At 38.1% G+C, this 13,069-nt stretch overlaps 1 protein-coding gene across 1 annotated transcript in view; it reads left to right on the top strand.

Annotated features, from left to right (window-relative positions):
* ADAMTSL1 (ADAMTS like 1) overlaps window positions 1-13,069 on the top strand; it is a 401,766-nt gene that overhangs the window by 303,190 nt on the left and 85,507 nt on the right. The window contains exons 11-14 of the mRNA XM_066568995.1: window positions 3,523-3,573; window positions 6,335-6,539; window positions 7,808-7,955; window positions 10,791-10,875. Coding sequence (XP_066425092.1) covers window positions 3,523-3,573; window positions 6,335-6,539; window positions 7,808-7,955; window positions 10,791-10,875 — 489 coding nt within the window. The remainder of the gene's footprint in view (window positions 1-3,522; window positions 3,574-6,334; window positions 6,540-7,807; window positions 7,956-10,790; window positions 10,876-13,069) is intronic.

Raw genomic sequence — 13,069 nt, 5'->3', positions numbered from 1 at the left:
TGAACTCTCAGGTCTGACAGATGTCAGTGAAGGCTTAAATCTTCACATGCAAGTTTGATCAGGAAAGAGGTGTAATGGGTGCAGCCACCCAGGTTATTGCATGGGCAGCCCTGCAGCTGTCAGTAGGACACCCCCAGCAAAACAGAGCCCTCAGCAGAAGTGGAGGCTATGAGCTAGAAGCACGTGAGCATCCTGCAGAGGCTAGGCAGCAGCACAGCAAGGTGCAGGACATCAGCACAGGAGTGGCAGGTTGTCCCCATGTGAGTCACACCACCCTGAGGCACCTTGGGAGCAGATGTCCTTTCTCTCTGCTGGCTCCTCTCTCAGTTTTAGCACCCATGCCCCTGCTTGGCTCAACAGGTTCTAACCTGAGACTCATCAGCATGCAGGAGAGAGAGCTGGGAAAGGCTGGCCTTGTCAGAAAGATGGAGTCATCAGGGAGGTAGAGGAGAAAGGCACTTGAGCTTAAAGCTTGTCATCTGTGCTAAATCCGGTTAAGCAGGAAAAGGAGCAACTGGGGAGGAGTTGACCAAACTTGTCTTCCAAGGCATGCAGCTGTGGAAACTCATCCCAGGGGAAGGCTGAATGTTTGCAGAGGTGGCAAATCTGATTGCAGCACTCTCACCTCTGGCATGTGCAGCTCCCATTCCAACCATGCCTTGGAAGAGCAATTGTGTTGAGACTGCCAGCCCTCAGGAGGAAAAAAAAAACAATGTGCAGAATATATGATAGGACTTGTTGGTCTGAAAGGCATGGTAGATTGCAGACATATGAGACAGAACAGCTCTGCAAAGTAATTTGCTTTCTGCTCCTGCTCCTGCCAAATCTCTTGATGTTTTGTGAATGAGTCCTGTTAGCTACTCGCACATATTTCAGTGAAGGAATTATTGTTTCCTCTGCTCGTTTAGCACACCATCCCCTTTGCATTGTCTGGGTAATGTGCAGTAAATAAACCCCATAAAGTAGATCTCTTCCATGTTGTTTATAGGAGTAAGATGGACTGATAGAGTCATGGAATTTAAACCACTTTGTCCCATCGAAAAGTAAGAATACACCAAAGTAATCTCTTAGGTTTGTTTTTTTTTAAGTGTTAACTTAGTCTTAGGGGTTTTTTTATGGAGCACATACAAAAACCTCACACAAGACTAGCTAGAAAAGTGCAGATGGCATTAATGATACGATGACCATCTGCTCTTCTGTTTTAACTTTTAAGACAATTCTTTTTTAAAGTCATAAATTAAACCATTGTGTATTATTGTGGGGGTCTTTTTCCTTGCTAAGACTTTATGGCTGTGATTCATTTTCTTGTAGTTGCAGAATGAGAGCCTTTGGCAGCCCTTCACATATGGACAAAGACAGAACCAGTAAATCTGTGGAGCTCAATACTGTTTACAGAAATGTAATTTTTGCATGCAAAATTTTTGAGGGTCAAACCTTTCCAATTACAATATTAACCTAGTGCTTTGTAAATATTACTTAATATTCATAACAGTTTTTGAATATGTTACAGTTATTTCTATCTGAACAGTCTTGGAAGTAATGCATTCTAAAGCATGTAGACTTGGATTACCCATAGACAATCATGTTTATTAGAAATAAAATATTTTTCACTGCAATGAGTAAGAAATTGATTGAAATCTGCTTCTTTCTTAGGCAGTAGATGCTTTTATAGTGTAATTATTTTATTTTTTAACTCGCTATGTTAATTTTTTTTCCCAACCACTTCTCAGCAAGCTGATGAGCTGGAAAGTGCAGACAGAGAGCTTCAGAGGGGAACTTCAACAGCAGCAGTTGAAGAGTCAGGAAAACAGCAAATTCCCACAGAAGGGGCGAAAAAACCCTCACAAGAAGTTCCCTTCCATCTTCTTAAAATACTAGTACACAATTCCTCCATATTCTACAGATGCCTACCCATCAGGCTAAGACTCTAAATGACCCATTTGTCTTTTCCCAGTGCCAGAACAACCTCTCCTAGATTTTTAGATTTTTGTGAGGACAGACAGCTCTTCGAAAATGCAAATATGCGCACTCATGCAGAGAGTTCCTGTGACTGCAGTGGCTGCTAATCTTAGAGGGAACTGTCTAGTCCCTCTCACACACTTCCAAGGCTCCATCTGTTTCCCGCGCTTTAGCCGGAAAATTCCAGCACACTGACCTGGCACTGACTCCTTGCTGTGGAAACACAATGGGATCCATTCTTCTATCTTGGACAAGTTATGCATACAAAACCCCTGTTGACTCAAAGGAGAATAGACCCCTTTAGGCCTGGCCTGACAAGACTCCTTTGAATGTTCACAGCATTTTTCAGTGAGCATGGAGGATGGAGAATACTTTCTCCCTTCCCCCTCCTTCACTCCTTCCCCCTTGCAGAAATCCACAGCAGCATACCTACCATCTCTCATCTGTAAAAGGCTCCCAAAACCACCTCTGTTTTTGACATTCATTTTCATCTCTCTGTAACTTGGATGGGGAGACACTTTTTATTTTATTGCACTTAGTATTCACTTCTTGATTCTTCTGTCCACTTGCCCCATCCAAATACCCAAGTGGCTTTGATGAAGGTAATAAATTAGGTCCTCCAAGGTCATCTGCTTTATTTTAATAGATATGTCTGATAACTAGGAAACAACATGGTTAAAGTTACTCTGAGCCAAAATTATAAACAGTGCAGACAAAATACAATATTTCAGACCAGAAATTCAGTGAGACCCTGCAGTTGACAATGAGAAAAGTGGCATTCATCTCACACATAACTGGCAAGATAATATTTCAGAAAACTCCTAATTTTGATGTATGCTATTGCCTTCTATAACTTTTAGATTTTACATTGTGACACCACACCAATAACAGTTCAGCAAAGCAATCCAACCAGTTTTGACAAACTAAAAAATTCTACCTGACATATTAATCTTTTCTCAGGCTCCTTCTCTTCTTTCAGGGAAAAAAATACAGGTCTCAACTAGTTTAAGGTGAAGAGACAATCATTGCAGATACAAATTCTTGCACTGTGATTACCCAGATTCCTAATCCTGTACCCTGTATAAGCAGAGGTTTTATTTGATGGGCAGAAACAACCATAAAATAGTTATAAAAAGGATTTTATTTAGACGTCTGCAGCAGATAAAGTTCCCCTATTGTCATCAGTGACTTTGGATCCAAGCTCCAAGAACATATCAAGTATAGAAACATTCTTTTTGATGCTAGATAATAAAAATGTAATTTAAAATAATATTTGGGTCACTTTTAGCAATAGATTGCTTATTTGTCAAACAATAATCTATTTATAAGAAAAAAGTAGTAACCACTGATTTATTCTTTGAATTACTCAGAAAAAGTAGGATGGGAGTATATTTTTTTTAATGGGATAACATCTTAGATAAAATACCTTGTTTTGTTGATTTATAATACTGTAATATAAAAAGCTGTGTAATGTAATACAAAAGTCGTATAATGTAATCATCTAGTGTTTATTTTATTATGTGTACCTTCTACTCAGAGGGTTGGCATTATTGTTCCTAACAGTGATGGATACAAGCAGATCATGCCCTATGACCTCTACCATCCCCTTCCTCGGTATGTACAAAAGTCAACCAGCTGCTAGGCTTAAGAAATCTGTTTTCTTTTTCTTTTGTTCTTCTCTGTACTCCTGCTTTACTGTCAGGCTAAATTAACAGATCCTGCTTCTCTGGACTCTTACAGATTAATATAGAGATGTTCAAGTGCTAACCTGTTGTAATAAATTCTGTCAATGCAGAACCAAAATTAAAGCCTATCTCAAGGAGAAGTCCAGATTTATTAAGTGTGTGATCCCTTTCTTTCTCTCATTCCTCAACCTCATTTCCCCTTTTCTCTCACAAGTTTCCCATTCTTGCCCTTTACTCCTCTCTGAGCAGAACTGTAATCTATGGCTTTATTGTGAACCACAAGATTTTCTCTCCCTCACCCCCATTTGGCTGTTCCTTGCATGCCTATAATTTGTGAGATTTTGGGTTTTGACAACATTAGTGTTTTCTGATGCTACAAACCCATGCTAATGCCTTTCCCAGGGACATTAGTTCGTCTGCTTTTCTAAGAAGTAGGTGATCAGGGCAGAATAGGATCAAGACCAGATTTTTATCTTTATTTATCTCACAATTAAAATGCCTTTAATGCAAGACTCAAGATTCTCATGGAAATAATCACATGAATAATTATTTTTAAAGTAGTGAATAAGACTGTTGATTATAAAAAATTTTGATAGCTGAAGGATAATAACCTCTAGGTTTTGAAATACTGCCTGGACATGCAAAAGTTGCTGTACTTTCTTCTTCATTAATTTATTGTGTCATGTGTTATGCAATCACAGAAAGAACCCTTTAGACAACTTGATAGTCTCATCCAGGTGAGGAAACAACCTCCATCCAATTATATTGAGGCCTGATGCACAGAGGTTTCAGCATGAGTGTACAAATGCAGTGTTCATACTCCACAGTCTCCAGCCAAAACATGGACCAACTTCCAACTGAGAACGAAACTCTCTTGCTATATTTAAGCTCCTTGAAATTGCTAAGGTTGCTTTAAACACCTGGAAACTTGTCCCAAAGACTTCAGGAAACTTCCTGGTGTCATCCATTTTTAAGGCTAGTAAAAGATGGCTCAGGTGGGTTGAGCCATCAAATTTTGAGCCAAGCAAATTTTGCATTTCACGAATTTCAGTTTGTGAATTTCAATCTCTTGTTTGTGGTAGTAAGAAACATTAGCTGTATGTTGGGAAACTTGTTCAGAAGAACCACAGGAAACACATTTAAGTAGAAGTACCCGTAAAATTATATCTTTGTAAAATACGTGGCTTATGATCAGCACATGATGATGGCTGTGCATGGTGTAAAAATTGTTCCACCACTCCTAGTGGTAAGTCACAGAATTAATCAGTGGCTTTACTACTCATAAACAACTTTTAATTTAAGCCATTTCACATTGAGTTTTATGGTGCTACTGGACAGTAGCCTGTAGGCAACCTTAGCAGTTTCAGTCAGGGTATTGCTAGGTGCGGATAAGTAGATTGTGGGCTGACATGATGGAAAATTAGGAAGAAAGATAAGCATTTTTCATATTGCTCAACAATCTTGGGGATCCTGTATTTGTTACTTAACAAAAATATTTCCTTTGTTTTAAGTGAGACAATAAAAGTCCTCACCTTTCAGTTTTTTACTTCTTGTCTGAAGGAGGAAACTGGTGGAGTGTTTTTCACAAAAACTGTTCTTTGAGGTCAAAAACTGAAATCTTTTGACCAAAATTGTTGTTTCAAACAGTATTTTTAATGTCATTATGAAAAAGACATTTGCCTTGTGGGCTATTAAATTATTTCATTAAATGTTTCCAGGTGGGCAGGACACACATACTTCTGTACTTCAGTCATACACAGTAATATACAGAAATAGCCCACTAGATCATGGGAATGGTCCCACATCCAATCTGTGACAAAGGCTTGAATATAAGAGAGGCAATACCAGACTATTTTTTGTGGACAGACATGTATATATATATATAAAGTAATACATAGCTTATGGCATATGCATCACTAAAAAAGGATTATTCTCGTAAGTGTACATAGCTTTTCAGAGCATGCATATGTTGTTAGGATTTTTCATTACATTCTCAATGGGACTTGTAGAGAAAAGATGGGTTCTCAGCTCCTCTCACTGCCTTAACTGTAAGGGAACAAGGTCCACCTGGTTTATCCATCAGAGGACATGTATCTTAGAAGTATAGTCACATTTTTCTTTTTGGTAATTTCCTCATCTCTCTTTCTTTTTTCTCTACTGAGTTGCTTTCTTGGAAAAAACACTGCTCTTTCCCTTTATGTTCTGCAAAAGGGACGTCAGCCTCAAGCACACTGTTTCCTGTGATTTGTGACAAAGAGTCCTCAGAATATGAGAAATTATGAAAATATGATAATCCCATCAATTAAAAAAAAGGAAAAACAAACAACTAAGTAAAAAGTATTTAGATTTTCTGTGGCAGTAGTAATTGGATTAGTGGGAGAGAGGAGATTTCATATTATTAGCTGTGGTGTAAAAGAGACCAGCGATGAGCATGCTTTGCTGCTGTGGACACCTGTGAAAACAGATGCATGATTAATTTTTACTGATCTTAGCCCAGTAAAAAAACCAAGCCGAGCCAAGCTGAACCAAACAAAAACAAAAACAACAACAACAAAAAATAAAACCACAACCAAACAAAAATCCCCATACAAACAAGCAACCTTTCAGACAGCAGTTTATGCATTTTGGGGGTACAAGTGGGGGTGGGAACAAGAAGGGTAATGTTTCCTGATGCCTCTTTGTTTTCCCAGATGGGAAAGTACACCCTGGACTGCCTGTTCCTCATCCTGTGGAGGGGGCATTCAAAGCCGCAGTGTCTCCTGTGTGGAAGAAGACATTCAGGGGCACATCAGCCCCGTGGAAGAATGGAAATGCATGTACACTCCAAAGATGCCTGTTGTCCAGCCTTGCAATATATTTGACTGTCCAAAGTGGCTTGCTCAAGAATGGTCTCCGGTAACCAATTTAGTTTTGTTGGTTTTGTGTTTAACACACTAGGGAAAATATCTTAAATTATACTTCAGTGAGTTTTTGGAAGTTAGAACATTTACTGTTTTTTCTCATTACCAACACCTGTATTTTAAATTATGCTGTTTGCTAACTGCAAAGTAACCAGTCAGGAAAAATATATTAATAAGATGAACATGAACAAGGAGAATGGTGGAAAAATAAATCAGCTCTATAACATTATTTTGTGACCTTCTACTAATAATAGACTGGGAATATAAGTGAAATGCACAAAAAAAACCCTGATAAGCATGTAATGGTATTTCTGTATTACAGTATTTCAGTCATAAATTGAAATTCTAACTCGCTGAGAAATTTCTAGAAGCACATAAATCTGTATATGACTCTGCTCTTTGGTATCTGTATTTGTCTGTTCCTGACTTCCCTTTCCCTCTCTATGAAAGTAAATGTCTTGGAAATGTCCTTCCACAAAAGTAGTGAAATATTTTAACTTCGTATATAAGGACTTGGCTTGAATATATTTTCTCACCCCCTCCAGTTTCTCAACAAGTAAATTGTGCTTTAGAAGCTAGGCTAGCTTACCTACAGATGAGGTGATTGCAAATTGTTTGTTGATTTTCAGATGAAAGCTGCTGTCCAAGAGCAAAACAACATTGGTAACATCCATAGCGCTTCCAACTGATTGGTACTCTTAATTGTCTCCTGTGGAACCAATTATGAAACAATCTGTGCAGGGGGTAAAAGTTGATGAACCAGAGCAAAGATAAATTAAAAAAAAAACCCCAAAACTTAAGGAAGTGTCTGAGAGAAGAAAGCCTGATAGTTTCCCCTTCTGTTTGGTGCTTTTTTCCAGAATAGCTGAATGTCGTCCCTGTTGATGCATAAGCCCCAGTACTTCGTCCAAGCAAAACAGAGTGGCTCCAAATTAAACTGACAGGGTGTTACTGAGCATATCCAATATGGGACAGATGGCTACAAGCCAAGTAGGCAACATTGCAAAAGTGGCACTGCAAGAGAAGTCCAGTGGCAAAATGTCCAAATCCAGTAAATATTCTGAGCAAAAAGGCAAAAGTTTCTGTCAATTTTATACCTTATCCATAATTACCACATATTATGAATATTTTATTTTCAAGTTTGGGTGTTTCTGCATCGTGTTTGGCTCTCTTATGTTGCATATTCCCCTTATATTTATCATTGCTTTGTGTGAGTTTTTTTTCTCCTTTTCATTTTCTCCCTTTATGTTTTTTTCAATCTAGTGCACTGTGACCTGTGGACAAGGACTCAGATACCGTGTGGTCCTCTGCATTGACCACAGGGGGATGCATACAGGAGGCTGTAGTACTAAAACAAAGCCACACATAAAAGAAGAATGTGTTGTACCCACTCCTTGCTACAAGCCCAAAGGTAATGAGGCAGAATGTTTCTCATAAATTTTTCAGAGCTCTTTCATGTTCAGCCATTGTGTTTCGCTGCTGGCATCACTGTTTCCACTTGCACCTGAGTTATGATTTTGCACCTGTCTGTTCCTGTCTGCCTGCCAGCAGCTTGGAGTGAGTGCTGACTCTTTCATCTTACAGGCTTTGGGGTTTTCATAGTTAATTTGTGGTCCAGCAGACTAAGCAATAGAAATGTAAATTTAGCTGTATTTTCACTGTTTACATCCGAGCTAAATGCAGCAAGACACAAAAGAGGTATTGTGCTGCAAACCATCCAAAACTGACTTCTGCTTAGAATGATGCACGGCCAGCTAGGATCTATCTGTCATGAAATGTCTTCAAACGGGAGTCGTCAGGGAACTTAGTAAATTACTCCTTTCTGGAAGCCCACCCTTGTGAGAGCATGACATCTTTACCCTGCATAAGATCTTGTGCTGCCCTTTGCGGTACATACATGCGTAATTTCTGAATGTAGGGAGTTACTTCCTAAGTCTTCCATTATTTCACATGGAATGAAAAGTCCTGTGCAAAGCTTGGCGTAATTTGGTTTAGTTTTCCTCCTCATCTTTTTTCTGCAACACTCTCACAGTTTTCCCTTCATAACGCAAGGTGATGTGTTTGAATATTGGTATATCTGAAGGCTGAGCAGTGGTTTCAGAAGAGTGTTGGACTAGATGGTGTACAAAGGTGCCATCCAACCCAAATTACTCTATTTTTAGGCTAGAGATTTTTCCTTTTTATTTCACACAACTAGAGTTAAAAATTCAGGGCAGAAGAGGTAATGAACCTCTCATCTATTGCATGTTTTAGTCCTAGACTGGTTTTTTTTGACAGCTATATTAACACAAAGCAGAAATCAGTCTTCCTAGCTGACAGAAGCAGCAAGGCAAAAAATGTGAAAGTCTTGCTTCGCTTAACACACTGCAAAAAAGAAATAGAAGGCAAAATTGCAAAAAATAAATAGAAGGAAAATCGTTCATATACTTTATTTCATTTTAGTTTATTCAAGCCCTAAGGCACATTATATTGCACCAATAATGGGAGAAAATAGGATATCACTAGATTAAGTAGTGATTTTCAGTTTTTATAGAGAATGTATATTAATCTAATACAACTTTCTGTGTAATATAAGTGTTTTTACTGGAAGTGTTTTAAAAGAAAATATTTTACTTTAATCTCCAAAGGTAAAATTTTCTCCTTAACTTATGTTAGAAGTGCTTTTTGTTCATTTTTCTGTCAAAGCATACTGTACAACATCAACATTTATAATCCTCTAACAAATTTTACAGTGTAGATGCTAATTAATTACACCTGTAAAAAAAGGAAGGTTATTTAAAATGTCACAAAACAGGCCGTGTTAGGCAAGAATTTTGCTTTTTACAAGCACTTGCATCTAAGCAAAAAAATCACATAAGTAATTTGTGATTTTTCCAAAACCCATAAAACAAATTGTAGAACATAGAAATATTTCCTACATATTCTGGATGATTATTAAAATATAGATATATAGATTAACCTAAGAGCTGTGATGGCATTCATCTTTAAATGGCACTAATATGTTAGATGAAGAGCTTGGAAAGCTGTTTTTAAGATAGAGGCATAGTAATTCTATTATTATCCCTCTTTTCCTCAGTTAATAACTTTCTCCAAGGAAATTTGCATGACTAAAGTTGCAGTAGCTGTTCAGTCAAATTGTAGGTGATTTTTCCTTTGTGATACAACTGAGAGATGGAAGATTTCATGTGCATGTGTGAAATGTTCTGCACAATAGAGCCACAGAAAATTCCTGACTATTCTGAATGACATTAACCTGCTCCTGTTGGCGAGTACAAGTCCATCCTTACACAAACCCAAAAGGCTGAGGTGATTTGTGAGTAGCAAATAGGTTTGGCTCTGGTTCTCCTCAGTAGTCTGAGCCTCACTGCACTTTGTTTTCCCCTGATCCTAGCCCAGAATGTTCTGTTGAAGTGCAGAGCACCTTCTCAACCTTTAGTGCAAAATTTGCTCTTGCTTTATACCCATGTAGAGCTAAAACAGCTCTGCTGCCTCCAGCTCAGCTACTCCGCTCTGACCCTGCATTGAAGTGGAGTTTGGCTTGCAAAGCAGCATGGCCCTGCATTCCCCAGAGCAGAGCAGCTCATTACCCTGTGCACACATCCTGGAGAGGGAGAAAAGCAGCTCCACTGTTTTCCATCAGGAATGACAGAAAAAATATCAAGTTCATTTTTTTTAATCCACATAGCTGATGAACTGATAAATGGAATTGAAAAGCATAGCTCAGCCATTTAATTATAGTTTTCCTGTTTGTTGTATCACTCATCAAAGCAGGATTTTCTTTATTTTTGTAATCTCCCAAAACCAAGCTCAGCGTGTCTTCTGACATTCTGAAATTTAAATGTAGATACAGGTATGTTACACATTTTGCCATGTGTGATGCAGGCCTGTTACAGTTGCAAGTTTCCCTCCAAAAAATACTTTCCAAAGTGCCTACTTTTACAGTCCCGTTGTATAGTCTGAAAGGTGACAGTTTTAATTTGCCTGTCTTGCTTTGGGGCAGTGTCCCTTCTACCTGCAACAGTGAAATATCTGGCCATACAACCTTGTAAACAATATAGTCCAGGTGATGAAAGAGTATGTTTCTCTCCCCTGTGTTCTCATTTCTCTTTCTCCTCCTTCTGTTGGCCCCTGTATGTGTGAAGGCACCCATACATCACACTCATGCTTGGTGAGCAAAGGGAGGGTGGCACACATGGCAGTGTTACCACATGCTTCCTATTTTCACATGCTTGTGTTTGTTCCATAGAGAAACTTCCTGTGGAAGCAAAGTTGCCATGGTATAAGCAGGCTCAAGAGCTGGAGGAAGGAGCAGCCGTATCTGAAGAACCCTCGTAAGTCTCAAAAATTTGCTTACAACAAGTTCTTGTTATGTGATCCTGAGAAGCTGTGGTTGCTCCCTCCCTGGAGGTGTTACAGGCCAGGTTGGATGGGGCTCTGAGCAATCTGGTCTAGGTGGAAGTGGTCCCTGCCCAAAGCATGGGGAGTGGGAACTAGAGAATCCCTAAGGTCCTTTCCAATCCAAAGTCCTCTGTAGTTTCTGTGTTTCCACATGGGAAACGTTTCCTGGGACTGGCACAGAGCTAGCACAATCTCCTGAATGTATTTGACTTCTGCTAGATAGGTAAGAATGAGCCCAGCCCCGTGAAAATCCATGGTCTTAAGGCTGTATCATACTTAGCTGCAAAGAGATAGATTTCAAGAGGGTAAATGCAGATTTAATTTAATCAAATAAATGCATTTTATGTAAGATCATTACAAGAGTATTATAATAAAAGTGCATCCACCTATGTATTTATGTGCTCTCTATTACCACTATATCTTCACAGCTTGGCAGTTTTATTTATTTTATCAATACCCCTGTGAAGCAAGAAGCAAAACAAAGCAACCAGTGATGATTCCCTCTTGCCTTTTTCCCCAAGGAAAAGCATAGTAACAGCAAAAAAAAATGTATAAATTTTACAAGAAAATAAACTAGAATCCTGTGATGCATACCACATAACCCTAGAGCAATGAGATTGTAGTAATCATAAGTATTCTTATGTTTTATTATAAGTACAAAAACTTAGATGTTTTTGTCTGAAACTGTGATAAATCCATGCTATAATTACAACTTCCATACACAGGGTCCATCAATATCCAGTTTCTTGTGTCTGAGCACATGGCATTTTTTATTGCAACTGCAACTATGTATTAGATTAATAAAACGTAAAAATGCAAAGCATTTTTATACAATATAAATGCAGTTTTGGCATAATTAATCTTAGTTGAAGTAATTAGAAACTGGGGCATTTCCAGCAAGCTGGAGACATATGTAATAAGTCCTCCAAAATAAAAAAAAATACCCAGCTACCATATGTATATATACATACATATAGACAAATATATGTATACAGAAGCATTTATACACACACATACACAGATAAATATTTTTTACACAGACAAATACATTTGTATGTCTTTATATATATTTGTAGCAGCTATCACATATAGTATAATGAGATCTTTAACTGCTTCCAGAGTTCCAGGTTTATATAATTCAGTCAAAGCCTATAAAATTTGATATTTGTGGATATACTAATTTTTCATTTGTAAAGTGCATTTTCTTGTGATTTTTCTCATGGCTATACTAAATTACTTAGTTAAATGTGCATTTATCAACCTGTAAATAAACCTTGGGAATATACATAAAATAGGAACAATACTGATATGCTGCGATCAAATTACTCTGGTCATATTCAGAGTAATTTGTTACACTAGGAAATTTTTAGATCAGTTTTGTGAACAAGGTTGATTACACTGTAGAAAAGGAGTATAGGTATATATATGTTTGTGTGTGTATGTGTATATGCATATATGGATATATGTAGCTTTAAGAAATAACAAGAATGGATTTGTAGAGAATAGGCATAACCTGTTGTTTGCCATGATGTTTGTTTTAATAAAATATTGTGGAAAACTTTACAGGTATATTCCTGTGGTACTAAAACAGTCCTTGAGAGATCTAAAAGGAAAAGGATTTAAGAATTTCAAATTGTTTTCAAGTGCAGTTATGACACCTCCATACTTCATGTCACTGCTCTGCTGCATTGGAGGCCATTTTGTGCAAAGACTGCTGCATTTACTGCAAGGCTCCAGTCATGCCATTGGGATACTATTACTCCCATTCTGGACAGTGGGCCACAGTCCAGACTAGGTTCAGTCTGCCATGAGGTGACATTTCCTACTCTTGTTTTCTCCCTGCAAGGCAGACCTCTAGGAGTATTTCTAATCTTTGTTTTTGGCTGATGAGAAACCCAGTTAATTTAAGTTCAAGTACAGATTTTTATATCTGTTGACTTACAGGAAGAATAAAGGGCGCAAAGTCAGGGTCTTCACACAAACTTTCCCAAAGCTCAGAGATGCCTTGAGTTTCCTTTAGAATGATTTTTGGTGATAAGGCATGAGACAGGAAAACCAAATAAAAACTTAGAAAATTGCTGGAAGAATCATCCATGCAATCCCCATTTGTAAACCGTAACATCCATC

The sequence above is a fragment of the Molothrus aeneus genome, chromosome Z (assembly GCF_037042795.1).
Source record: "Molothrus aeneus isolate 106 chromosome Z, BPBGC_Maene_1.0, whole genome shotgun sequence".
NCBI lineage: Eukaryota > Metazoa > Chordata > Aves > Passeriformes > Icteridae > Molothrus > Molothrus aeneus.
Note: the sequence above shows the minus strand (reverse complement) of the source record. Positions and strands in the feature narration are given on the sequence as shown.